The sequence below is a fragment of the Mugil cephalus genome, chromosome 9 (assembly GCF_022458985.1).
Source record: "Mugil cephalus isolate CIBA_MC_2020 chromosome 9, CIBA_Mcephalus_1.1, whole genome shotgun sequence".
Taxonomy (NCBI): domain Eukaryota; kingdom Metazoa; phylum Chordata; class Actinopteri; order Mugiliformes; family Mugilidae; genus Mugil; species Mugil cephalus.
In genome coordinates this window covers 24204968-24229211 of record NC_061778.1, presented here as the reverse complement: position 1 = coordinate 24229211, position 24244 = coordinate 24204968, and the positions used below count along the sequence as shown (strand labels likewise).

General features: G+C 41.0%; 2 protein-coding genes across 4 annotated transcripts in view; one reads left to right on the top strand and one right to left on the bottom strand.

Annotated features, from left to right (window-relative positions):
* The first annotated feature begins 238 nt into the window (after positions 1 to 238).
* On the top strand, positions 239 to 2735 carry ssr3 (signal sequence receptor, gamma). The gene is made up of 5 exons (XM_047593227.1): positions 239 to 451; positions 1100 to 1226; positions 1572 to 1670; positions 1993 to 2124; positions 2406 to 2735. Exons 1-5 carry the CDS (start codon positions 319 to 321, stop codon positions 2470 to 2472), a joined length of 558 nt encoding a protein of 185 aa, XP_047449183.1. The 5' UTR covers positions 239 to 318; the 3' UTR covers positions 2473 to 2735.
* Positions 2736 to 3427: 692 nt separating this feature from the next.
* kcnab1a (potassium voltage-gated channel subfamily A regulatory beta subunit 1a) overlaps positions 3428 to 24244 on the bottom strand; it is a 114575-nt gene continuing 93758 nt past the window's right edge. For all 3 annotated transcript variants that reach the window (XM_047595011.1, XM_047595010.1, XM_047595012.1), the window contains exons 4-14: positions 20306 to 20385; positions 19674 to 19718; positions 17722 to 17766; positions 16565 to 16608; positions 16312 to 16398; positions 11695 to 11780; positions 10207 to 10327; positions 9851 to 9945; positions 7566 to 7686; positions 7117 to 7205; positions 3428 to 6924 (exon numbers count right to left, since the gene is read on the bottom strand). In XM_047595011.1, the coding sequence (XP_047450967.1) occupies positions 6835 to 6924; positions 7117 to 7205; positions 7566 to 7686; positions 9851 to 9945; positions 10207 to 10327; positions 11695 to 11780; positions 16312 to 16398; positions 16565 to 16608; positions 17722 to 17766; positions 19674 to 19718; positions 20306 to 20385 (903 nt within the window). In that variant the 3' untranslated portion in view covers positions 3428 to 6834. The remainder of the gene's footprint in view (positions 6925 to 7116; positions 7206 to 7565; positions 7687 to 9850; positions 9946 to 10206; positions 10328 to 11694; positions 11781 to 16311; positions 16399 to 16564; positions 16609 to 17721; positions 17767 to 19673; positions 19719 to 20305; positions 20386 to 24244) is intronic.

The window sequence follows — 24244 nt, the reverse complement described above, 5'->3', positions numbered from 1 at the left end:
TTTTGGATAGACCATGACCTGGATGACTGAAAACCTTTACAGATTTACGCAATATTCTAAAACTGAGGATCACAAACAACAATCAATTGTATAACGTTGACCTTCTGTAACGCGGCACACGTAGGCGGTGCAGTGCATTTTTTTTTCAGCAGAGGGCAGCAATGAGCCGCAGCGTCTTCTTTACAGTCTAAACAAAGAAGAAGGAGGCCGTGGTACTTCCGGGTTTGTGCTGACGCGTCTCTCTTCCTCTCATTCACCGACGTGTCAGTCTCCTTGTGTCCAGAGCAGAGCAGCAGACAGACCGCTCAGTCCACAGACATGGCTCCCAAAGGCGGCAACAAACAGCAGTCGGAAGAAGATCTTCTCCTCCAGGACTTCAGCAGAAACCTGTCAGCAAAGTCTACAGCTTTGTTCTACGGAAATGCGCTCATCGTTTCAGCCATCCCCATCTGTGAGTAGTACTAGCCGCTCGCTAGCTGCTAACTAGCTCAGCTAGCAGTAATTGACTGGAAGAGGACGACGGAGAAAAGTCACCCTAAATAGGAACTTGCCGGAGAATGTAGCCTGAAACTTAACGCCACGTAATGCTTTAAATCACCGGTGTCAAACTTACGGCCCCAACAGACGGTCTACTTTGTCCCGCAGCGTGATTTGTAAATGCGAAAATTACATCGAACACTGCAGTTTTTCAATGAAAATGTGGTAACTTAGTTTACTAAATGTAAACATTTTCCTAATTGACTTCTTTGCACTAAAACAAATGGGGAAAAAAAGTTGTTGATAGAGTTGTTGTTACTAGGTTATTCTGTTGTGCTACTGGTCCGGCCCTCTTAAGATCAAATTGGGCTTATGTGGCACTCAAATGACTTTAACACCCCTGCTTTAGATAGTCAATAGGCCATTATAACACAGCCGAATCAATAGTAATACTAATGATGGTACAATCAGGTCAACATTTGTGTCGTTGACTCACTGCATATTAGAGTGAAAGCATAAAGAAGAAGTTAAGAATATACTATACATACAGTACAAAGTCAAACGAGCTTCAGCTCAGCCTCTGCTCCTTGATCTAATCAGTGTTTTGTCTCTGTCTCTTTAGGGCTGTTTTGGAGGATCTGGCATATGGACCTCGTCCAGTCTGCTGTTCTGTACGCTGTGATGACTCTGGTCAGCACCTACCTGGTTGCTTTTGCCTACAAGAATGTCAAATTTGTGCTCAAACACAAGTAAGAAAGACACACGTTACCACATTTTACCCTTTCCCATTTCTCCTTTCCTTTCATTTACATACATGCTATTAGAGCTGTACCCCTGAGGTGTTCCTATGACCGTTTTTCACATTGCTGATATAGATGTTTTTTTTTTTTTCTGGTCATTTTCAAAGACAAATAATGTAGCATTCACCACAGAAACTCACAAACCAAATTATCTCAAATTAAACACAGTTTTGGTGGGTTCACTAAGGTATAAACTTTTTGTTAGTCTTTTCCTGTTTAAAAGAACTACTCCCTTTGAGTTTGACTAAAATCTTTCACTGACCATTAATGCTGTGAATCCTCCTCATCCTCCAGAGTTGCCCAGAAACGTGAGGACGCTGTTTCCAAGGAGGTGACCAGGAAGCTGTCTGAGGCGGACAATCGCAAGATGTCGCGCAAGGAGAAAGACGAGAGGTGAAAGATTCAACGTTTTTTAAAAATAACACTCACACAGTGAATGTGTTACTATAACAAATAGACAGTAACGCTTCATGTGTTAGTATTATGTGGTGCTGGCATTTGTTTTTTTTTTAAAGAGCAGTCACACAGCCACCTCATGATGCTGGTTGGCTTCTTTTTTATTATTATTATTATTATTAAATACAATACACATGTCCCTATTGACATCTCTTAAGCCCTGGTCATGCTCCAGGTTGGACACACACCATGTGTACCTGTGCGGCTAAGGCAGGCTTTTAAACCGGGACCCATGTTCGTTTTTCTCTCCTATGACCAGGATCCTGTGGAAGAAGAACGAGGTTGCTGACTACGAGGCCACCACCTTCTCCATCTTCTACAACAACACTCTGTTCCTAGTCCTCGTCATCATCGCCTCCTTCTTCCTGCTCAAGAACTTCAACCCCACCGTGTATCCTTTCAGTCGTATTTCAAACTTACGAGTTGTTAATACACATCACACATCTCTAACGTGTACTTTGTTTTCGTGATGAAGGGAGACCTGATTCTGATGAAGGCTCTTTACTTGCACAAACTGTAGATCTCCCAGACACATAGTGAGCATATAGTATTAGTCCAGGAAGGCTGATGCTGCGCATTTCCACACAAATAAACTTAAATGACATTTTCCTAAGCTTGATGTATTGAGTGAATTGCCATACAGTGTTTTTACCTTAACCCACCTTTTCCCAGCAACTACATCCTGTCCATCAGTGCCTCATCTGGACTCATCGCTCTGCTGTCCACAGGCTCCAAGTAAAAGAGGAGTGAACAGAGAAAAAGCTGCAGGGATAAGGGTTAATGGGGTGGGAATGGGTGGGAATGGGTGGGAGGGGAGGATGTGGGTTAAGGAAAGTTTTACAGGACATTATTTTTCAATTTAGTAAGGAATTGAGTTTACGATGGGATTGAAGTGTCACATTTCAACTTCATGAAATTCATGATCAAATGTCTGGGGCATGTTTCTCCAGTTGTATTCTGTTTTTTGTAACAAATAAAGCAACCAGGTATACTTGTCCTGCATATTGTGTTCATTCCTTCGTTTGCTGTCCACGTCAGATTTTTCAGAGGAAGATGTAACACGTATAAATAACATAATGACAAGCTAGCCAATGTTGTGAAGCATCTTTGCGCCATGTGCTGCACGTGCAAAAATATGATTCACCAACCAGACCGAGCTGCCTTCTTCCATAACTCTGTTCCCGTTCTGATGCTCACATGTCCATTGTTGCCGCGGTCAGTTTCCATGTACCAGGGTCAGTACAGACAACCTCACTGGTCTGTAGCCACACAGCCCCATGCAAAACAAACTTCAATACTTAGAACCGGCATTAACTTGGAGTTTGATCCACAGGATCTCATCTGTTGGCTCAGATCTCTCATACAAACCTTTGCTTCCTGTGGGTATCCATTCATCTCTTTTCCTTGGAACCAATGCAGACCGGGAATACCCCACAAGAGCTGCTGTCATGGAGATGCTCTGACTCAGTCATCAAATCATTACAGTTTGGCTCTTGTCAAACTTACTTGAGTGGTTCCATTTGTCTATTTTTCTCACTCCCAATACATCAGAGTTGAGGACAAAACGTTCACTCGTTGCCTGATATATCCCCCCCACTGACAGGTGGCATGATAACAAGATAATCAGCGTTATTCACTCGACCTGTTACATTTTCCATCAGTCAGGTTGAACTAAAGCAGCAGAGACACTCCTGTTTCCATTGACAATGCATTTATTTATAATCACACTTTCATATAGATTATTTACAGAGAAACTGTTGTTCAGAAAGGAAAAAAAAAATCCAAGGATGATTTATGTCACACAAAGAAAAAACACAACTAAATATCCATCAAGTCTTTTCCATCAACACATCAACATGTTGTAGAAAACAATGGAAGTCTGTGGTAGACACCGCTTTCATCTGGTGAAGTTGGATTCATACAACACGGGATATCTTGGATAAATGTTGCAGGATTTTATAATATTGACAGAATCAGTAGGTTATAAATCAGCTGCAGACGAAGTGTTTGTTGCTTTGTCCCATTTGGTCTTTGGATTTGTTTCCCAGAAAAAAGGAGATGAGAGAGGGTTGTTCAGGTGGATGCAATCTGCCTCCTCACCAGTATATGTCACTAAATCCTCCGTGCTGGTCATTAATATGAGTATTTCCTAATCACCATAAGACTGTTGTATTGCTTGTTTCTCTCTAGTAAAACAAAGTAGAGTTTGTCACAGAGTCATTGGAGCTGATAATAATTTGAATGGCTCTAAACAAAGCTGGTCCAAGCAGAAACCAAGCTAACCACATCAAAGAATGGCATGTATCCTTATGAAACTGAACACTCGCAACAAAAAAGTGAAAGACCACAATGGAGCTAACTAACAATGACAAATCAAGGAACTGTATCCATCACGTTACAAACTTCCTTGAGTGCATGTCAGCCAAACTAATAGTATAAATGTGTATCTCTGGTCTGCTTACATATTGTTCTATTCTCACACTATTTTACAGGCCAGCACCCAAACTCCATTCACCAACTTGTAATGAAAGACATCCCTGAATTTATTCCAGCTGCTGGAGTCAAGTCAAGGCACTGCACCGGGTGGCCACAGTCCACAGTCCTGACTCAAACTGAGGGCAACTTGTTAACTTGCACACAAACTTACAATACATATTATTAAGCATTTCTGCCAATGAGTAAATAAGACTGTGGAATAACCTGTTACTGACTATTCACCATAAAAACACACACACACAAAAGGAAGTGAAACTTTGTAGTGTGTGTCCAGTCGTTTCTATTACAATGATGACTAAGGCTGAAACCAAGTCATCATCTAAGACTAGTCTTCTCAAAATAAGGGTCACTGTTGGTGAAGCGAGGCCAAGCTTCCTGTTCTTTCATCCCCACATGCAAAACAGAATTTCTGGCAAATGTACGTGTGGCTGCAATCAACTGAAACGCCCTTTGACTGAAATATGAAAAGTGTTTGTTCTGCAAGTCAACAAATGCGCACAAAGACTAAGCTGGAACCTGGCCAACATTTCTGCTGACTCTCAGTGATGGCTTGTTTTCCAGATGAAACAGAACAAAAGAAAAAGGGTAAAAAAAAGATGACAAATATGAACCACCTGGTCAGAGAATTAAAGTCAAGTAAAGTAGTTGAGAAGCATTTAAGCTCATTATCAGTGACTCATAACAGAAGCTCATTCTTAAAACCTCTATTATAAATGCAGAATTCATAATTGACTTGAAAATGCAAAAGCAATAAATATATTATTATAAATGTGTCTCTTTCAGGAGTCAGAAATGAATCCTGTGACGGTGTATAGTGGGCCAAGAGGAGCAGGATGGGATGAAGAGTGACTCAAACACTGCAGCTGATGCAGCGCTGCAGAGGAGCAATAAAATAACTCTATTTACATCTTATTTATATATTAGCCATACAGTACGGTGAAGTCCTCACATGTAGGAGAGGCTTCTCAGTGGTGTTGCTTATGTTACAATGTATACCATAACATTTTATATACATGTATCATTGTCAAACAAAGGCAATATTTAAAAATAAATGTATTATCTACTCTAGAATAAATACTGTAATCTTTGCCACATCCCAAGTACCTTGCTTACATGTCATGTGCTGTGCCGTTAACAAGCAGTTTTTGCAGTTATTTCTTATTATGACCAGAGCGTACGCATTCTTTCATTTCATAGATTGGTCATAAGCTCATTCATATGAATCCACTTCCCCAGGGTTCTTTCAAGCAAACGGACGATGCAGGTTCAGTTCACAGGCAAAAACAAACTGAGAGGAAAGTCTTTTTTTCTTTCTTTTTTTTTTTTAAATCAACATTTCTCATCTGACTTTGTAAAATAGCACTTCCTCTAAAGGACCACACGGGGGCGACATGCTTCACACTCTCCCCTAACAGAGTCCAATTTATACTTTTAACAATCCTCTGCCTCACCAGGTGTCCCTGACAGTAACCTGTCTGCTGTTTATTCATGTGCTTTGTCAAAAAGAAGAAAGAGGCACACTATAGTATGGAAACATGCATCTGTTGGTTAATACTCTCAGGATCTGCAGCCTGACTTCTACTTCATACTGTGCTAAATATGGTTGGGTACATCTGGTAGGTAGTTGAAAGCTGATTCAAGCTAAAAGGGAACTGTTTGTCGAGGTCTCATTCATATTCATGAAGGCCCATTTCCTACTGTTTTGAGAAGGGTCACCTTGTCAATGCCATTTTATGGAGAAGACGTTTTACTCCATGACTGGAACGTGCACTTCTGACACGGAGGTGAAGGTTTTAAGCTCTTATGGTAATTATGTTCGCTGCACTGCATTGCAATTTATTGAAAGCGCTGACTAACTGACTGGGGTTGTTCAGCATGCAACTTGAGTTTCCTCAAGTACAGGATCAGGAGGTACCTCTTATTCCTGCGTTGTCTAAGGTGCTTGCATTGATGCATTCAGCTGTAGTACAGTAGTTCTCATAAATTACATGTATCCAATAAGAATTTTGTGCTCATTTTAAATCGCATGTGAATGGAGGTCTTAATTTGAGATAGTCAAGTGACTCAAGGGTCTGAACTGGGCCAAGGTGCCAAGGAGCAAGGCACTTTTACTTTAAATCCTTGTGTGTTGCTGCTCTTCGTTTATCTACCAAGTGGACGCAGATGTGCAGCTGAAGATCTCTAAGATGAGGAGCTTGGAGGACGTTAAACTTTGCTTTTAAATGAATCTGAATTTTAACATGGGCTGCTCTAAGCTCTGCATAGTTACAGGTTATTTGGAGGGCGCAAAAGTTTTTACTCATAGGGATTAAGTCGTGTTTAAGGCTGAAAGAAAGCTGAGTTTGTTGAGTTTCTTGGCTGAGCTGGACTGCACCTGAGATGAACCTGGCAGAGCTGATCTGAGCAGGAACGAGTCTCAAACAGACAAAGTTACAGTATGCAACGCTGGACTTAGCGGGGCTGTCTGTCCCAGGCTGAGCTGGGCTGGAGCTGAGTGGGGCCCAAGGAGAGAACCGTGGACATGAACACTGAACGGAGGGTCCAAGGTAGCGGTATGGTTGAGTAGGTAGGTACAGCTGACCTCTTGGTGATCCACCAGCCTGGTCTAAGAGCGGTAGTCCTTCTTGCCGTATGGTCTGTTGCCCAGGATATGGTCAATATCGGATACCACGTGAGAAGTCATCTTGGGAAGGACCTGTGCAAGAGAGAGGGGAAATTATGCCTGAAAGAAGGGAAAGAGCTCAGAGGCACAGATATGGAAATGGAAAAATGTTAAGAAACGTGGACGTCTAAAGACTTAACCAAGTTCAGCCTTTTGACCTGGCAATCAATAAAAGTGGAGGACAGAGGAGGATGTAGATGAGATAAAAACAGTGTGTGTTCTTACCTGTATGGCCCCAAGGTTTTCAGTGAGCTGTTCAGGGTTGGATGTTCCCAGGAGGACTGAGCTCACTCCTTCATTTCTTAGACACCACGCTGTAGACAGTATGAAGCAAGAGTTTATGGTCGCCTCATAAAAGACCACAAATATAACTGAGCTTCTAGCATTGTCCTCAGCTTGCTTTTCCTGGACGCTCATAACAACATATCCCAAGTAGAGTCAAAGTATTTGTTATCTAAACCGGACGGTACTGCTTTGAAAGTAGTCCTGACAAAATGGCCTGACCTGTGTGTTCATATGAGAAAATTAAATCTTCGGTTCAAATGCAAAGTAAACACAGATAATATAAAAAGGGTGATATCTAATTACATTACATTAAAAAGACTCCACGCAACCAGCCCTGAGCAGGTGTGGCTGCTTCCATACTATTTGTTTATGGGACAGGAAAGTCTTACCCACGGCCAGCTGAGGCAGGGTGCACCCCAGCTTCTCTGCAATGTGGTTGAGCTCTTTCAGCTTGGCCTGCTGCTTTCTTCCATCCTCACTCACTATTTTCTCCTTCAACCACTGATAGGACTAGGAGGGGAGAGGAAGAGACAGATCAAAGTGGGAAAAGCACGACTGGAAATATGTGATTTGGGAATAAAAAGAGGAGAAGAGAACAGGTCTCCAGGCAGGTTGTATAATTTAAAAATACTGAGTGGAAAGACTAATGCAGATTTAGTGCGAAAGATACAGACATATGTTCATTTAATGATTTATTTCAAAAGAGACAACCTGTACTGATTTATTCCTTCAACACATGCTGTTTCATAGCTAAAAACAATCACTCTACATCCTGCTTCTCTTTCAACAATGGTGAATGAAACTTTCGCTGAAATTTCGTCGAAGATGAGTCATACAAATATTTGTCCCTTCCAACCTCCTCAGTGAATTTTTTTCCATTGTGTTCTATCTTTATTTATCCAAAACATTCAATGGAGGCAGCCGGAAACACTAACTATAGGTGCGTTTACATGCATGTGAAAGAAATGAATTACTGCTTTCATCAGGCTATAACAGGAGAACTTAAGTGCATGTAAACACATTACTCCGATTAAAATCAGAGTTCTCATTATCCGACCGAGACAACCAGATAATGCAATTGGAATTCGTTTTTCTCTGGCATGTATATGGTAATCGCAGTTTTCAATCGGATAATGCGTGTGCGCATGCTCCACAACCACTGCGCTTGTGTGTGACCCCGGAACAAAGACTTCCAAGAAAGTCAGTCGCAGAAGAAGAAGAAGGTAAATGGAGGTAGAAGAACTGTCTGAGGGATAGCGCGGATCTTACCCGCACCAGAAGTAGCGTGAACATTACGTACGAGATAAAAAAAAATGCACTAATATCCCTATGGTTGTTGTTTAAATGCCGGTCTGCCACATAAACAACTCTTGTTTATTGTATGAGTAATAGGTCAACTGGAAAGCAAGCCGTATAAACGTGATGTTAACCCGCTGAAAAGACACATATTGCCACCTAGTGTGAAGTAGGAGGACATGTTCCTGTCAGTTATTAGATTTTCTCCGCTGCATGTAAACTGGGACAAGGACTGTAGTCAGAAAGTCGAATTTTGAGAGTAGCTCGATTAAGCTCTGCATGTAAATGCACTGTATCAAACAGACCAAACACAGCTCTTGCACTCTGTGTTGCTGCGACGTGTAGTTACATTTCTGGGGAGGTGCATGTCAGCTACAGCGTTGGAGTCTGTGTAAGGCTGGGCTGTCATCAGTGCTACAGCGTCAAATTGACGCATAAACCTCCTGTTAATAAAATAGTTTGATCCTAGTGAAAAACTATAAATTTTCAATAAAAGTGTCAGCTATTACTAATTTAATGTCTATGTAATTTTCACACTGTGCAAAATTGACCCCACGGGCCTGATTGGACCCTCCTCCCTCCTGGATTGCTGATTACTGACAGGCCCCAGTTTGTGCGTCTGGGGGGCTCCCTGTCAGATACCGTTGTCAGTAATGTGGGGGCACCACAGGGGACGAGTCTATTTCCATTTCTTTTCACTCTTTACACCTCTGATTTCTGATACAGCTCTGGGTCCTGCCACCTGCAGAAGTTCTCTGATGCACATGTGTTCCCCGATCGGTGCAACTTCCCTATGCGCTAATTTACCTCTGTGCTTCCATTAATGATAGTGTAACAACACATTTGATTGAAATTTATGTTCTGAAAAAAGTTTGATTGAAAAAATGAACAACAATTTCTGCCCTTCGGAGATCAGTCTTTATAGCAGTAGAACAAAACTTGTTTTTGAGCTGAAGCTTCAACAGAGATACATTGACACAGTCTGTCAGGCCGTGAGTGACAAAATCAGAATGTAACAGGCAGATATATCAACGTCAGAGCGAAAAGCTCGGGTCAACGCGGCATTCCTGTTCACATCCAGGCCGCGTCGAGCCGAATCGGGTCGACTGCCTTGACATGAATTTGACATAAAGTGCGAAAATTACATTGACTATTATTTTCATTGACACTGCAATGGAAATAACTGCTATCAACCGCTAATTCGTCCACTGTTTTAGTCAGAGAAGTGGACAGAATACTGAGACCCAGGACTAAACAGCTAAACTAAACAGTGGCCAAATTGCATCTATTTTGCACCTAAATTTCTTAGTTTACTCTCTTTACCCCGATTTATGTTGTTTATTTTGGGAGCAGGGCTGAGGTTAACCCTCAGACTTACCTTCATGGACGCCCTGGAGGATTCAGGAATGCCATTTTCATATTTCCCTGTGATGATGCCGCAGGCCAGTGGTGACCATGTCATTGCCCCGACTCCTGTCACCACAGGGAGGTTAAGATCGGAGGGAGAGGTGTGAGAAGATGTGCAGGAGCAGCACCAGGAAGAGTGATAAGACAATGAACTAAAAAATTGGTGGGAAATGAGCAACGGAGATTTGAGATTATTTTTAAAGCACAGTTAGGACAAACGTCTTGGATGAGTGGATGGAGAAGTTATTTTTAATCGGTAGGCACAACTGTGATGGATTAATCTGCTGCAGTGAATATGCTGTAGACACAAACACAGAGAACACTTGCCTATCTTATGGTAAAGCTCAGGAAGTTGCACCTCTACTTTCTCCCTCTGGAAGAGATGATACTCTGCCTGCTCACACACTGGAGGGATCAGATTAAACTGCCTTGCCACTGAATACGCCTCCTGGAGACAAAAAAAGAGAAAACAACTGATGGTTAGTTACAGCGCCATATTTTACCCGCTTACTTATTTTCCTCCTCGGTATCCGTTAATATTGCCCTAATAATAAAAAAAAGTTTCCCTTTTGGTGAGAAAAAAACACACAAAGGAAGAATAAAAAGGATGATGACATGTACGATAGGATAAGCTCCAGGAGGAAATGAGAGAAGGGGGTTGTTAATCAGGTTGCTGGAACGTGGCACACATTTTAATGCAGTAATTCAGAAATTCACTAGATCAATATTCCTTATCCGAGGCATCGTATTCTATTTTCCATATACAGTATATGCCTCTTATCTATTCTTTCCATGTGGCCTTCAAGAAAGCCAGAGGAAACACAGAAACACGCACACACACGCACACTGCAACTTCTTAAACACCCTTTTATTTTGTAGGTTTCCTGCTGTGGAACAAATGTCAGTACGAGAGCACAGTAGGAGGGGGGATCCATTCAGTGTAACGCTAGTATAATGTCGGTGCCATCACTCAACAAATTACCCGTTCTACTTCTGCGCCGCAACCCGAAACATGCGCCTCCAGCCTCCATATGCACGCGTGTGTGTGTACTGTACTTCTGCCTTGTCACGTACACTCAGGGACAGCGTTTACCCCCCTTCATTATTGATGCTATCTAAATTACACAGCTTTCATCTGGGCTTGTGTTCTCCAAAGATATCTGCTCCCTTTCACCGTGATCACAGAGAGAGGATGTCAACACATTGTGCTGTGCTTAGAGGGAGGGGGATAAAGAGCAAGAAACAGGAGAGGATGGGTGTAAACTTCATAGCTCTCTGCCTTGTGTGTATATTAATTAATGTGGCGAGAGTTGAAACAGGAGGTAGATTTTTTCTGACAGGCCAATTTCACCTCTTTGTCTTAACTGTAAATATAAATGAGCTATGTGTCTAAGCCTTGTGGATGGATCCTCAGTACTAGAACAAAGAAAAGGCTTTAGTTTCTGGTAGGCACAACATCTATCACCAGCTATTCTTGTCATCGGATATGAAATAAAATCTGATTAAATGGCTTGAAACATCTCCCACAAACTGTATTTCATTCCACCATCTGACCAACGGTGCTTTGTTTAAAACTGCATACTATAGCTCAATAACAGGTGCTCGCTTGGCTGCCAGCTGTGTGGTAGTTAAAACATTAATTTCACTCTTTAGAGAATTTTGCTTAGCTTGGTCAAGTTCTACATTTTCTACCATGGAAAAAAAAACTATGTCAGCGTATCACTAGGTTAACAGAACAATGAAACTATACATTCAGCTTCATTTCAGTGATTGTTACTTCTTATTTAATTTCATTAAAACCTCTCTGAGGCTTACCATGATCTCCATGGCTGTCCACCGTGACGTCCCCCAGTACATCGCCATGCCTTGGTTTATCACGTAAGTCATGGCCCGAACAATCTCTGCAGAGAAATGCACATCCTTACCAGTCAGCTGGATTAACACGTGCAATGTATTGATTGATGTACACCAAAGGGACAATAAGAGATAAAATACTAGCATGATACCCAATCTGAATTAATGTGTGTCACTAGAGGACGTCATCAGATAAAGAATCAATCAATCAATCAATCAATCAATCAATCAATCAATCAATCGGTCACTCTTCAAAGTAAGAGATATAAACTGATCTGCTACAACATTAAAACACAGGAGAAGTAAATAACATCTTGTGACAATTCATTGTTTTTGCTGGGAAACCTTTGCACCTTCATGTGAATGTTACTCAGACATGTACCACCCACGTAGTTAGAACGTTAGGTCTGATCGGTGTACCTTTTTTTGTTTACCTCTTAACACAGAAGATGAAGGTACCAACCATTATGCACTGACTTTATCTGAATTAACATATATAATTATGCCCAAATCTAGGCAAAAGTTTAGTTTAGGAAGCTTTCTACTGTCTGTTTATAGTCTGACTCGTATTAACTATCAGGCTTTGGTAGCTTGCCAACAAACAGTCCCTGTGGGGATTAAAATAGGTGGAAGACCTTTTCATTCCCCAGTGGCAAGCAATTCTCTGTTTGTCAAATAAGCGCCTTAAACGAAGTCTTCTGGTTTTAAACTGCTTACTTACTTTGCTAGCTGGACTGTAAACAATTACGGAAGTCTTGGCTCAGATATTCCCCTCCAGAAACCCCAAAACATAACACAACTGAAAATCATCAGAGAACTGCTGTTGAATTCCAAGATTATATTAGGCTCCTCGAGAGATCAGCAACATGTTCTTAATCAATAACAGCAAAGCTTTATGTGGCAAAATGAGATATGAAAGAAAACAGACTTCCAAAGAAAGACAAAAGGAAACAGATGAACGATGAGAAAGCAGCCGTTTATGTGCCAGCTTGCCAACTCTGAAATAGTCAAAAAAAAAATCAGGAAAACTAAAAGTGACTAATAAAACCAGAAGGCAAAATCTGAGATCCTTGAAAGACTTCTTCAATCTATTCCAGGCTTAGATGAACTGATAAACAAAACTCAGCAGAGGCCACACGCCTCCTCAAGTATCTCTTACCTGCTGACAGCTCATCACCCATCCCTAACGACTCCGGGGACAAACTAACAAGCTCACACGCTAAAGCCCCTCTGATCACATTCAAGCTGCTGCATTTTTAATGATGCAATTAGCTCCAACACTGCTGACTGCGCGAGCCACTGGCAGTCAGGGCCAACAAAAACTCAGATTAGGACTGTCATTAAGGTTATTCATCATCGCCCTGCACTCACTCCAATTACAGCGCAATCATTCACTGTGGCAGGATTCTTGTACTTCACTCTGTACAACTGCTTCTTGGATATACAGCAGATTATGTAGGAGAAAAAAGTTGAAGGAAACACTGACAGCAGAAAGGCAGAAACTATGTAGAATTATAAAAATAGATGCAGAACAGTTAATAAGTAGATAAGCACACGCACCAAACAAAAACACAAACAAACAAACAAAAAAAAAAACAGCATATACAGTCAGGACGACTCTAAAAGACTGGAGATGGCAGGTTTTGGTTTTCCCTTCACTTTGGCAGGGGGTAATTAACAGCCTGAAACACAGACGCCTTACTCAACAGCATCCTGTCAAGGGAAATAACACAGTATTAAGACAAGTAAACAATTCAATTTCTTTCCTCTTGTAGCTCCTTGTCTTTCTCTCCATCCTTCACCCTGCCCTCCTAACATCCTCGCTCTGTTTTCAGCAGCATGCTGCGCTCAAATTTAAATGCAACCTGCTGCAAGCTCCAGCCAGTTTAACAAGAGATAGAGAAAAACAAGTTTGAGACAGGGAGGACAACTGTGGAAACAATTACATAGGAACTAATCATGGTGGGGAGATGTGAGCTGAAATTGCAAGTCAGTGGAAAGAAATAAGAAGCAACGTGTATGTGTGTGTGCAAGATCAGATCCTACAACATTGCAAAAAATGATGAAATCAGGACAAAACCTTTTGCTGCAAGTACAGTTTGTTCCTGTCTGCCTCTAGTCTCATCAGCAAGGTTTAGAACGCCTCCTGAAAACTAATGAAAACGTTTCCAAGCGCAATACATTCACATGGTATTCACAAAAATATGCTTAAACATACATATATAAATTAAAATATATCATACATATCTTATGGATACTTTTATTGTTGAAAATGTCCATACTTTGCTTCTTGATCAGTAGTCTTTTTTTTTATTTTACCAAAGCAGCACCCTCCTGGGCTAAAAAGTGATATCACCAAAAACCGAAGTTCCTCTAATGGCCACTTGAGGCTGACTAAAAAACGTGAGTCAATCTCTGTTAAAAGGTAGGTCACCGGTCGTCCTCCGCTTGACCTCTACGGCTACTATTTAATTGACTGGGAGTTACTTAGGCAATGATGGTGGCAGCCGGAGCCCACAACGAGCTTCAAAACCGCTCTTTAGAAATCCTATGGATGATCCTGGGCATACCCATCTATGTATACAGTCAATTACTGACTATTTGTCAGTGATTGTTATTCACCAAAATACCACGACAAACTGCTTGTACAGTATATGTGAATGTACTTTACAATAAAGGCAAATCTGATCTACTGATGTCCTTCAGTGTTTAAATGTCACAGTTCCAAATCTTCCAGTGTAATATTAGCCAGAGCTTAATTCAAGTACAGTGTCCTTACTGACATCATTATTGACTAGCTGAGAACAGTAACTAATAAGGTACTGAGGGAAAGCCAACTGTTAATTGGCTATATTTGCCACAATCAATAGTATAGAATTCATTTATAATGACTAATGAGGAACCAATGCACTATAAACATGCATGCCAATAAGCAACTTCTTGCTAATGTGTTATATAGGATTGCCTGCCTGACCTTAGCTGTGCTGTAGGACACATTTTACTGGAGTAAAACTGGACTCAGATGTCTAGTTTAGTATAACAGGAACATAAAAACAGCACTAACTTCACCAAGAAATGTCTTCGCTGCCAAAGACACCACAAACCCACTGATATGAAAAAAGTTTTCTAACTTTAAATTTGTCTTGGGAGTACAAGATAGCCAACTCGCCACTGAACCCTCTGCTTGATCGCAACACAATGTCAATCCCTAAAAGCTTCTACCGGTGCTGTTTAACTCTTTATGGGGCAAGGAACCAAATATGGTCACTTCCACACACATTTTATATTGTGTCCCTGAGGCCCTCAGTGAGGTTTAGGAGCATGTAGTTTTCAACAAAGATCAAGGAAACATTCTCAGGTCAAATCAGGGTGTAACTGCTTTATTAGGTACCGTGAAGAAGTGACCTAATGTTGTCTAATGTGATAAAGTGACTGAATCATCTCTTATGTTTCAATTGTCTACATACACGTTTACATTTGTTAACCACAGTCCCAAATTCTGAATTTCCAAGTATTTCAGTGAGAGCCCTATTAAATGTTAATGCATGGTCTCATTTTGTTATTGATATTTCTGTCACATGCACTTTATATTTATAGCATCTTAACAGGGTATGTGGACAGAGGATAAATAAAGATGTAGCTCATAGTTGAAACTGATATAAACAAAACAGAGACTCGGATGCATCAGCTTCTGTTAATCTATAAAATGTTGTAGGTTGTGGTAATGCACAACTAGAACAAGAAAAAGTGCTTGCTGTAGCATTGTAAAAAAAAAAAAAAAAGAAGAAGAAGAGGAAGCAGAAGGAAGAGCATAAATGAGAAGATATTTAAGGAGACTGTCAATACAAGCTGTTTATTCTCCAAAGAGAAATGAAGGTGAGATTTTAAAATCTGTCAACAGTAGTGTTAGCCTTGAAGGCTAATATGTTTACAGCTTCTTCAAAATTATGTTAGCTACTAATGTTACTATCCAGAATTTAAATATCAAACATGACAGATAATCACCGAGGCCCCCTGGTGAGTATGTAAGCAGCTCAAGAGATATACAATTAGACCTGTAAACCCCTCACAGACAATTTGGGCCCAGCCACGGTACCACACGATATCTGGACCGGATTTCTCCTCCAATTGTAGCGATGGGTAAATTCATGTATGAACTGGCCCAAAACTCCTCTAGTCTGAGCCCAGCATCGAGCAACAAAAGCCAAACTTGAGAGAAATTGCAGTTCAAGACACAGCCGCAGTTACAAACTAAGGTCTCTACGGTCGGCGCTAACTGTCCAGTGACTCCTTTCATGAACCTGGAAACTTTCAGAAATTGATGTCCTTACAGAGCATTAGAGCTCACAGGATGAAAGTAACAAAAAATATACTGTAAACAGCCCAACGACAAATGAGAGGCTCCTAACCCTCCTTTCAGAGGAGCTTCACCTCAGTCCTGTCATGATGACCTTGTGAAATTGTCTCTAAACATAACAACACATTCAGCATGTGAAAGTCAGTCACCTCGGGACAAACTCTCAGCAGTGCTTGATTTGATATTTGTAGACACAGTTGAAGATTGATAAGCTGACTCACCTTCCATGGGAGTGTTGCTGTCTGGGCGGTTGGCAAAGACTACATCTACATATTCCAGCTGCATCCTCTGCAGAGAGCCTTTCAGTCCTGAGAGACACGGGGAGATGCAGTGATTGACATTGAGAAAGGTGGAAATATAGCCTGCATAGTTAAAGGAAATCCTGGTCCTGGTAATAAACTCACTGCTTTAACCATTTCAAGCACAGATTGGAAATCTAAAGTTGTACACGTTTGTGTGTTTTGCTTTTCTCACCTTCAATAATGTGTTTCCTTGAAAGTCCTCTCTCCGTCTCTGCTCTGAAAGGATAGACCAAAACAAGCAACAAACCGGCTGTTAACAGAAGCGTATATGCAATAAATTTTGGGTCTTAAAAGTGAAATCTCACAAACACGGCTGTAGCCTTGAAGTTCAATGGCAGAAGTGCCTCTGAAGGTGACTTTAATGTTTACTGAAATGTCTGGGCTGTCTAAGCAGAATCAAAGTAATATTTTAGTCACTTATGACGAATGGCTGGGTGAGAAAAAAACATACACAAGATCCCAATGTACTTTTCAAGCTGTTTTATGTAAATGGGTCAGTGCACTCCAAACTGTTCAGCATCATTATGAATTCAAACTGCGGAAGAGAGACGGAGGACAGACTTTTCCTGACAGGAAGGAAGAAATGTTGAGGAACTTGAGAATAACTTCCTCCTTATCACCAGAGCCAGTTGGACGGTCTATGTTGTGTGTGTGTGTGTGTGTGTGTGTGTGTGTGTGTGTGTGTGTGTGTGTGTGTGTGTGTACGCCATATAACACATTTCTTCATCCCAGACAGAGGAATTGTTTTTTTCCCTTGATTTGAAGGGGAAAGAGAAAATGGACACAAAAGCACAGATGGAAAAGCTTTATTATGTCCTTGAGAGGCTAAATTATAATCTTAGTTCAGTCTGAGTTCCAAATGTAGCAGGATCAAATCTATTTCATTCTACTGCCTGTAAACTGATTTTTGCTTTGTTGGAGGAAATATTATTTTAATTACTGTGTGAGTGATGACTTTTTTGCATTCAATTGTCATCACGATCCCCTAAAATGTCAAAAACTCAAGAAGCAATTAATGGCGTACCACTAATTTTAAATGATTCTGCGCAGACAGCTGGTGGTGATAATATAAAAACTGAATGCAAACATAAAGACCACAACTGATACCAAGTAGTGTAAATTAAAGGATTATCTGATCTTATTTAAGCGGTGCAGGATTTAAAATGTTAAAAATAATCTTTGCAAAAGTTATATGAGGAAGAGAAATGCACATATTAATCCTGGAGGACACACATAATGCATCATGAGAAAGACTAAAAATAGTTGTATCTTCTTTTTAGGACATGATAGTTTTCACTGAAATTAGATTTTGTAGAGTTTCCTACGTACTTTCCTCCCCAGTAGAGTTTAGTAGTAATCACCAAGCTGGATCGCCTAAGAAAGATGCAGAAGGAAGACATGCCACAGTGAGTAGAAAAAACACAGAAAACACAAAAACAAAACAAAGAAAAAAAAACACATAAAAACATTATTCTGTACACAAGTACCCGTAAGTCTTGAGAATGTGATTGTGATGCTGCCTTCAAATGGAACTAGTTGATGTGGGGAGCTGTGTACACAAAACGCTTCACATTCAAGTGGTAACATCAGCAGTGAGTCGCGAGCACACTGCTGCTATGCGACTGTTGCTATCTAAAAGCCACTGGAGCCCACAGCTCAGCAAATCACTAAACTCTGCTTCTCAACACATTCTTTCAGATTCACACAACGAGGCCGAGAAAAACAACATTTCTATCACAGCTGTACAACAGGATAAATCGACAGATTACTTTCACTAAGTGATTGTGGTGTTGCTAATTAAATGAGCAAATGGTCGTAGAGTTCAGTCCCGTGTTACAAATCAACTATGTGAGAGTGTATTTCCATTTCTCAGCAGCGCCTGTTCTTTCCTCCACTTATAAATCTCAGAGACTCAAATGTCAGGTTCAGTGTGTCTCAACTGTACAAGCATCAAAACGCCTACTGGTGTAATGTAGTCAGCTCAGTGCATGACGCTAAGCTGCATAATGACGGAGCAACGAGCCGACACAGCGAGAGGAGACCAGCAGCTAAATGTTCCCACATTAAGAGCTGCTTCATGCTGACATGTCACACAGTGGACGACGACGTTACAGAGAGGCTGCGGCTTCATCACTCACTTCCTGCTGCTTTCATTTCATTTCAGATTCCATTTGATGTTTTAAGAAAATTCTTTAGAAAATAATAATTTGGTTTGTATGCTCACATTACATCTACATTTGATGATACAGTCAATGAATGAATAGCTAAATATCATCATTTCACTTAAAATATGTCAAATAAGTCCAGAGTCTTTGGTCTTTGTCAGTCTGTGTCACTCTTTTCATATTCTTACTGGAATAGGAGTTCAGTGACACATTATTTGGATTTCATTATTGGAAATCTGCTCGTCATTGTATTGTCTTCCAATTAATCAGAGCCATTTTGTTTTAGACACGTTCACCGCCAAGGTGCTGAGATGACCTCCAAAGGAAAGACTCTGGATCAGCTTTCTGCTGCAAACATTTTGTGGACAAGCTAGCCCATTTTTACGCCGTCATCTTATGTGGTGTCTGGTAACAGGATGTTGTCAGTGCGGGTCTTTGGGTCTTTGGAGGCCGGGTCAACACCTTGTGCTGCATGTCGCACATTGTCACAAGAGATGTGTTAATGTTGTGGCTGGTTGGGGTATGAATGTTGCCTAACTGTGGTTTTCACAACCTTGAAAGTGAAAATTTCCTAGAAGCTCAAGGTTGGAAATTCATTGTTGTCATTTTTGGTGGATATATTGACCGAGGCAAAATTTGACAATCATAATGGCTTTGTCTATTTCACAGATTTGTCTTTCTTAAATAACGTAACCTGCTTGTTGGTTTATTAATTTCTAGCTTTAAAACAGCCACTAACAGCCCATGTTACCACTTGAAAGCCAAACAGTTTGTGTACACTGCTTACTGTGAAATAATCACAAGCTAACAAGAATATTTGAAGTAACTATTTCATTTTCCTGAGTTGTGATGCAGAGTGCGTGTAAGAGATTTAGTCTCATTAGGCCAAACATAAACAGAATCGAAACAAGGCAGGCATCATTTTTCACCCTGACATGAAACATCTATGGAAACACACATGCACACACACACACACACACACACACACACACACACACACACACACACACACACACACACACAAACCTCTTTCTATTTCTCATATATACCAAACACACACAATTCACACTCTCATTGTCCAACACAAGCAATCACACACATTAATGTCACCATTACCTCCAGCATTTCTTCTTAATAATGTTTCCTAGAATGACTTCAGCCCTGCAAGGCAACATAAATGAGGCGGCATTATTAAACTGCAGTTTGAATCATAAGCATTTCCTCCACATTAGCAGCCCTGCAATTCATTGTTGCAAGAGGCCCTGGTGCAAATCGGTTGGTTCACGAACGGGCAGTTAGAATATGCAATTAAAGAGACTTCTTAAAGTTGTTGAAACAGTGCCTGTAACGATACACTGGAGCACTTTCTATATTGTTTTTTCTCCACTGTGATATACACTACATTTGCATAGAGGTAGAGAAAACTCAGCATTATTGTTCCTAATGGGGTAATTCTTAAATAACACTGTTTGTCTAACTTTTCCCAAACACTCCCATGAAGAGCCAACATATCTAGTCTCAAATGTAGAGCATTTAAATTGTCATTTAAAAAAACTGATGTGAAACGTCTTGTTACTTTTCAACTTCTTCTAAAGCTATGCATGATCAAAACTTGCCTAACAATCCATATCTGTGCACTAAACGAGCTGTAATCAGCTCGTCTTAAACCCTTTAGGCTAAATATAAACGATAAAGTCACTTGCCAGAAATCTGCACCTAATCCCAGCAAACCATTAATTACTACTCACCGGCCGCCTGCATAGACCTCAGCCGTGTCGAACAAGTTGACTCCACTCTCATAGGCGATGGTCATTAGCTGCTCTGCAACCTGCCAAGAGGTCACACACACACACAAACACACACAAACAGAGGATGTGTAAAGTTCGGTGCGCAAACATTTGTTTTTCATTGCTGTTTTATTAAAGCTGCAAATTTTTCTTTTTTTTTATGCACTCTCTGTCTGAGCTGGTCATTAGAGAGCCGTAGTATTCTGGCATATAAATATCTCCGGCATAAATATTCATGTGTTTCCACAGCTGCAGTGTCCAAGCTTTAGCAAAACCACTATCAAAGTAGAAAAATCTGTGACACACCATCAAAGTGGAGGAGCTTCATATTTTATTTAAGCGTCAGTGCTGTTGCCTTCCCCAGAGCAACAAGCAGAATTGAACTGCAAGTCATTTTTTATTGCATGCAGCCATTACATCCTTAATCAAGAAACTTATTGTGTACATTTATGGAAAGGCCTTGAAAATAAAGCTGATAATAAACCTCTGAGATGCATCGTTCTAAGAGGAACTAACGTTGATGATATATTTTGTGAGAATTGCTTGTTTATTCTTATATGTTTTAGTTTGATCCAAGTCCCATCCACTAACATGGAGGGGGTGGAGATTATGACCTATACTGCAGTCAGTCACCAGGGGGAGCTCTACTAGCTTTGGCTTCACTTGAGGAGCAGTTCCATCATTCATCTTTATACAGTCTATGCTTTAAAACAACAATTTAACAATGTTGCACACTCCCTTATGATGGCCAACGTTTCATTCCACCTTGGACCCCTTACTACAAACATTTCTGATACAGCTGAATGACATTTTGATAGAGGATTAGTCCTGAGTGGTTGTATTCTAAGCCTGCTTATGTATAGATTTTATTGAGCAACTGGGATAGCATTGTAATTTCCGATGACAAATCACTTGACTCCATGATGAACGACAGTGTCAACACATTCCTCTTTAGTTAATAAGTCCTCATACTTTGTCTAAGTGTGTGCGTGTGTGTGGCATATGTGCGGATATTCCTCCATATTTTTGCAGGCATCATAAATCATCAGACCAAGATCCAATTTCCCTGTGGTGACTTTTATTACACAGAAGAAGACTGTGTGGTGTTGTTTGTTTGTGCACAGGGTGTTTGTGTTGAGATGAAATGTCTGCCTCTGTGTGCACAGCATGTGGGAGTGTGTGTGTGTGTGTGTGTGTGTGTGCGTGTTGCTGTTTCACTGGTGGCAGACAGCGGGGGTGTTGTTTCTGGAGGAATTAGATAATCTCCCATCTGAGAGTCCATCTCAACCTTCCTCAACCTTCCCACCGCCACACAACACAAACCGGCCAACAGTCCGAGTGTGATGATGTTCCAGTGATAATAAACTTTGATTTTATTATTTTGCTTCGATGTCACCTCAATAGAGAGAAGCAATAAAACTTAGTATAAAAAAGACAGAATACATAATAAAAAAAGAGTAAAAGGTAATAAAATGGACATTAAAAGCTGATTTAGACTGTTATTCCAGTCAGAGAGGAGCTATCACACGGGGCTGAGTCACACCTGTGAGAGGCGGGGTACACTCTGGACAGGTCTCCAGTCTATCACAGGGCTAACACAGAGACAAACAACCATTCACACTCACACACATGGAGAATAGTTATGCAGACACAGGGAGGAGGAACGTGCAAACTCCAGACAGAAAGGCCCCCAATTAGAACATCATGGAGATGGAGAAGCAGCAGGAAATAATAAAGCAGAAGCACGCTCTTACCAAGTGGACCAATCCTGCGTTCTGCTGCAGTGTTTTGTTACATTTCTCGGGAGGTGCGCAAGATGTCACCTATGGAGTGAGACTCTGTGTCGGGTCTGCATTAATAACTAAAATTAGTTTAGTTAATAGAGGCCAAAACTTTTTTTTTTATTATTGTACCAGACTGTAGAAGTTATTTACTGCCGCAAACCAGCCTCAAGGGACTTGTCACTCAAGGGACTGTAGTTTCTAGTTCTTTGGAACTGGTTTCATTTGAAGTCCAGAGGTTGGTGCTTGGTCATGCTTGATCAATACTGATCTTGTACACTGTCTACTTTGAAATTAAATTAACGATGTTCTAGTAGTGAAAACTACATATCAGATATAAATTGGCTGCTTTCGGAGGAACCTGGATGGACAGTGAAGGGGGAAACTTAAGGACAGAGAGAACACCGTGTCCACATTACAAAAAGGCTCATTGAGTCTCTGAGCCCTGGACAGCCATTAAGGCAAGCAGAGCAGAATAAAAAACATGGAGCTGGATAATGGAGGGGTTACAGAAAGGAGCGGGTTACTTAAGGAGAGAAAGATTTGGGAAAGAGGGGTGAGAGAGAGACAATGAACAGCATGTTCTTTCCGTAACTGGTCTCTGCTGAGTGCAGACGGGAAACAATCTCTGTCACGACGGTTGGGGGCACTGGAGGGTGACTTTCAATAAAGTGAAGGAGCGGTGGGGCATGGGATTTTCTTGCAGAGGCAAAGACATAAAGGAAAAAGTCAGTGAGATGTTGCGGGATGGATGAAATAAATGAAAAGAGCTCCAGAAACACCACAGTAGATAAAATAAACCATGTTCAGGTAAGAAATATACAAAAAGAGAGTGTTAAGATGTCAGATTAAAGAAGTAACCTGGTTCATTTCAGCCCGGCTCATTTCCTGTTCATTGTGACTCAGTTAATTGTGAGTCACGCTAACTTCAAGCTCTTCTCCTCTGTTGTAGTGATAGAAAACAAACAGCATACACTGTGTCAGGACTACTAGCGCAACTGTGTGCTGCTTCAGATTTTTTTTTAATTATATAAATCATTTCACACTTCTGTTAAACACAGACATTAGCCGCCAGGCTGCATTAGGGATCACCATTTATATTCGCGACAATATTTATTCAAACACAGACAAGAATCTAAATCAAGTGAACGAAGAGGCAAGGAGGACGGAGGCAGAGAGATGCCAAGACTGTCCTGAAAGACGCTGCGTTCAGGTACTGGTGGTGATCTTGAGTAAGTGAGTGAAATTAGGATGTATGTGAACATTCTCTAAACCTGATATCACCTATTCGTGTCTCTCTCTCTAAGACCGTGTTGTTGATGAGGCATTTCTGCGAACTCACAGCTATGTCCAACTTCCAGCCAGTTCATCGGAGCTGACGTTAAATGACACCCTCGTGGTTTATTTTGGTGTACGACAAACAAGCACAAACTGCAGAAACAAACAATCTGGCTGTAAACCAAGAACAAACTAAATGGGCGCATGCACCTCTACCCTCCCCTCCTATAGACAAACACTGAGTCACTGTAAAGATGCAGAAACACCTGGGTGGCTACGCTTCAGGCTCTTCTCTTTGCTTGTCTGTGCTGGGAGAAAAAACAACAAATCTATCGGGGGAAGAAACATAAGAAAGAAACAAAAAACGAAAACATTCTCTCTCACACAAACCTCTGAATCGAGGCCGCGGAAGCCTCCCACACGCTACCCACACGACCTTGACAGAGGATTTCATGACTGTGCTGCCTCCTCTAAACCAAACTCGCTGCATCAGGGTTGACATAGACACGTTGTGATTTATGGATCTGCTGTTATCCTTTTTATATGAACACGCAATCCTTCTGAGAATGCGGTGAAACTCTTTATAGCAGTTTGATAATACACCTTATTAATGTTTAATGAACTAAAGACTTATTTTTCTGACGGACATAGATAAAACCGCTGCTCACAAATATTAACCGACTCAACGTTTGCTTTTAACTAGTAGTGGTGTTGTCAGAGTTGTTTGTGCTTTTCTTAATGAGGACAGGGACACTGAACTCTCCAGAGGACATGCAGTATATTTGGGGCACATTTGACAACAATGACATTGAACAGGGCAGCAGAGGACTTTTTAACCCGA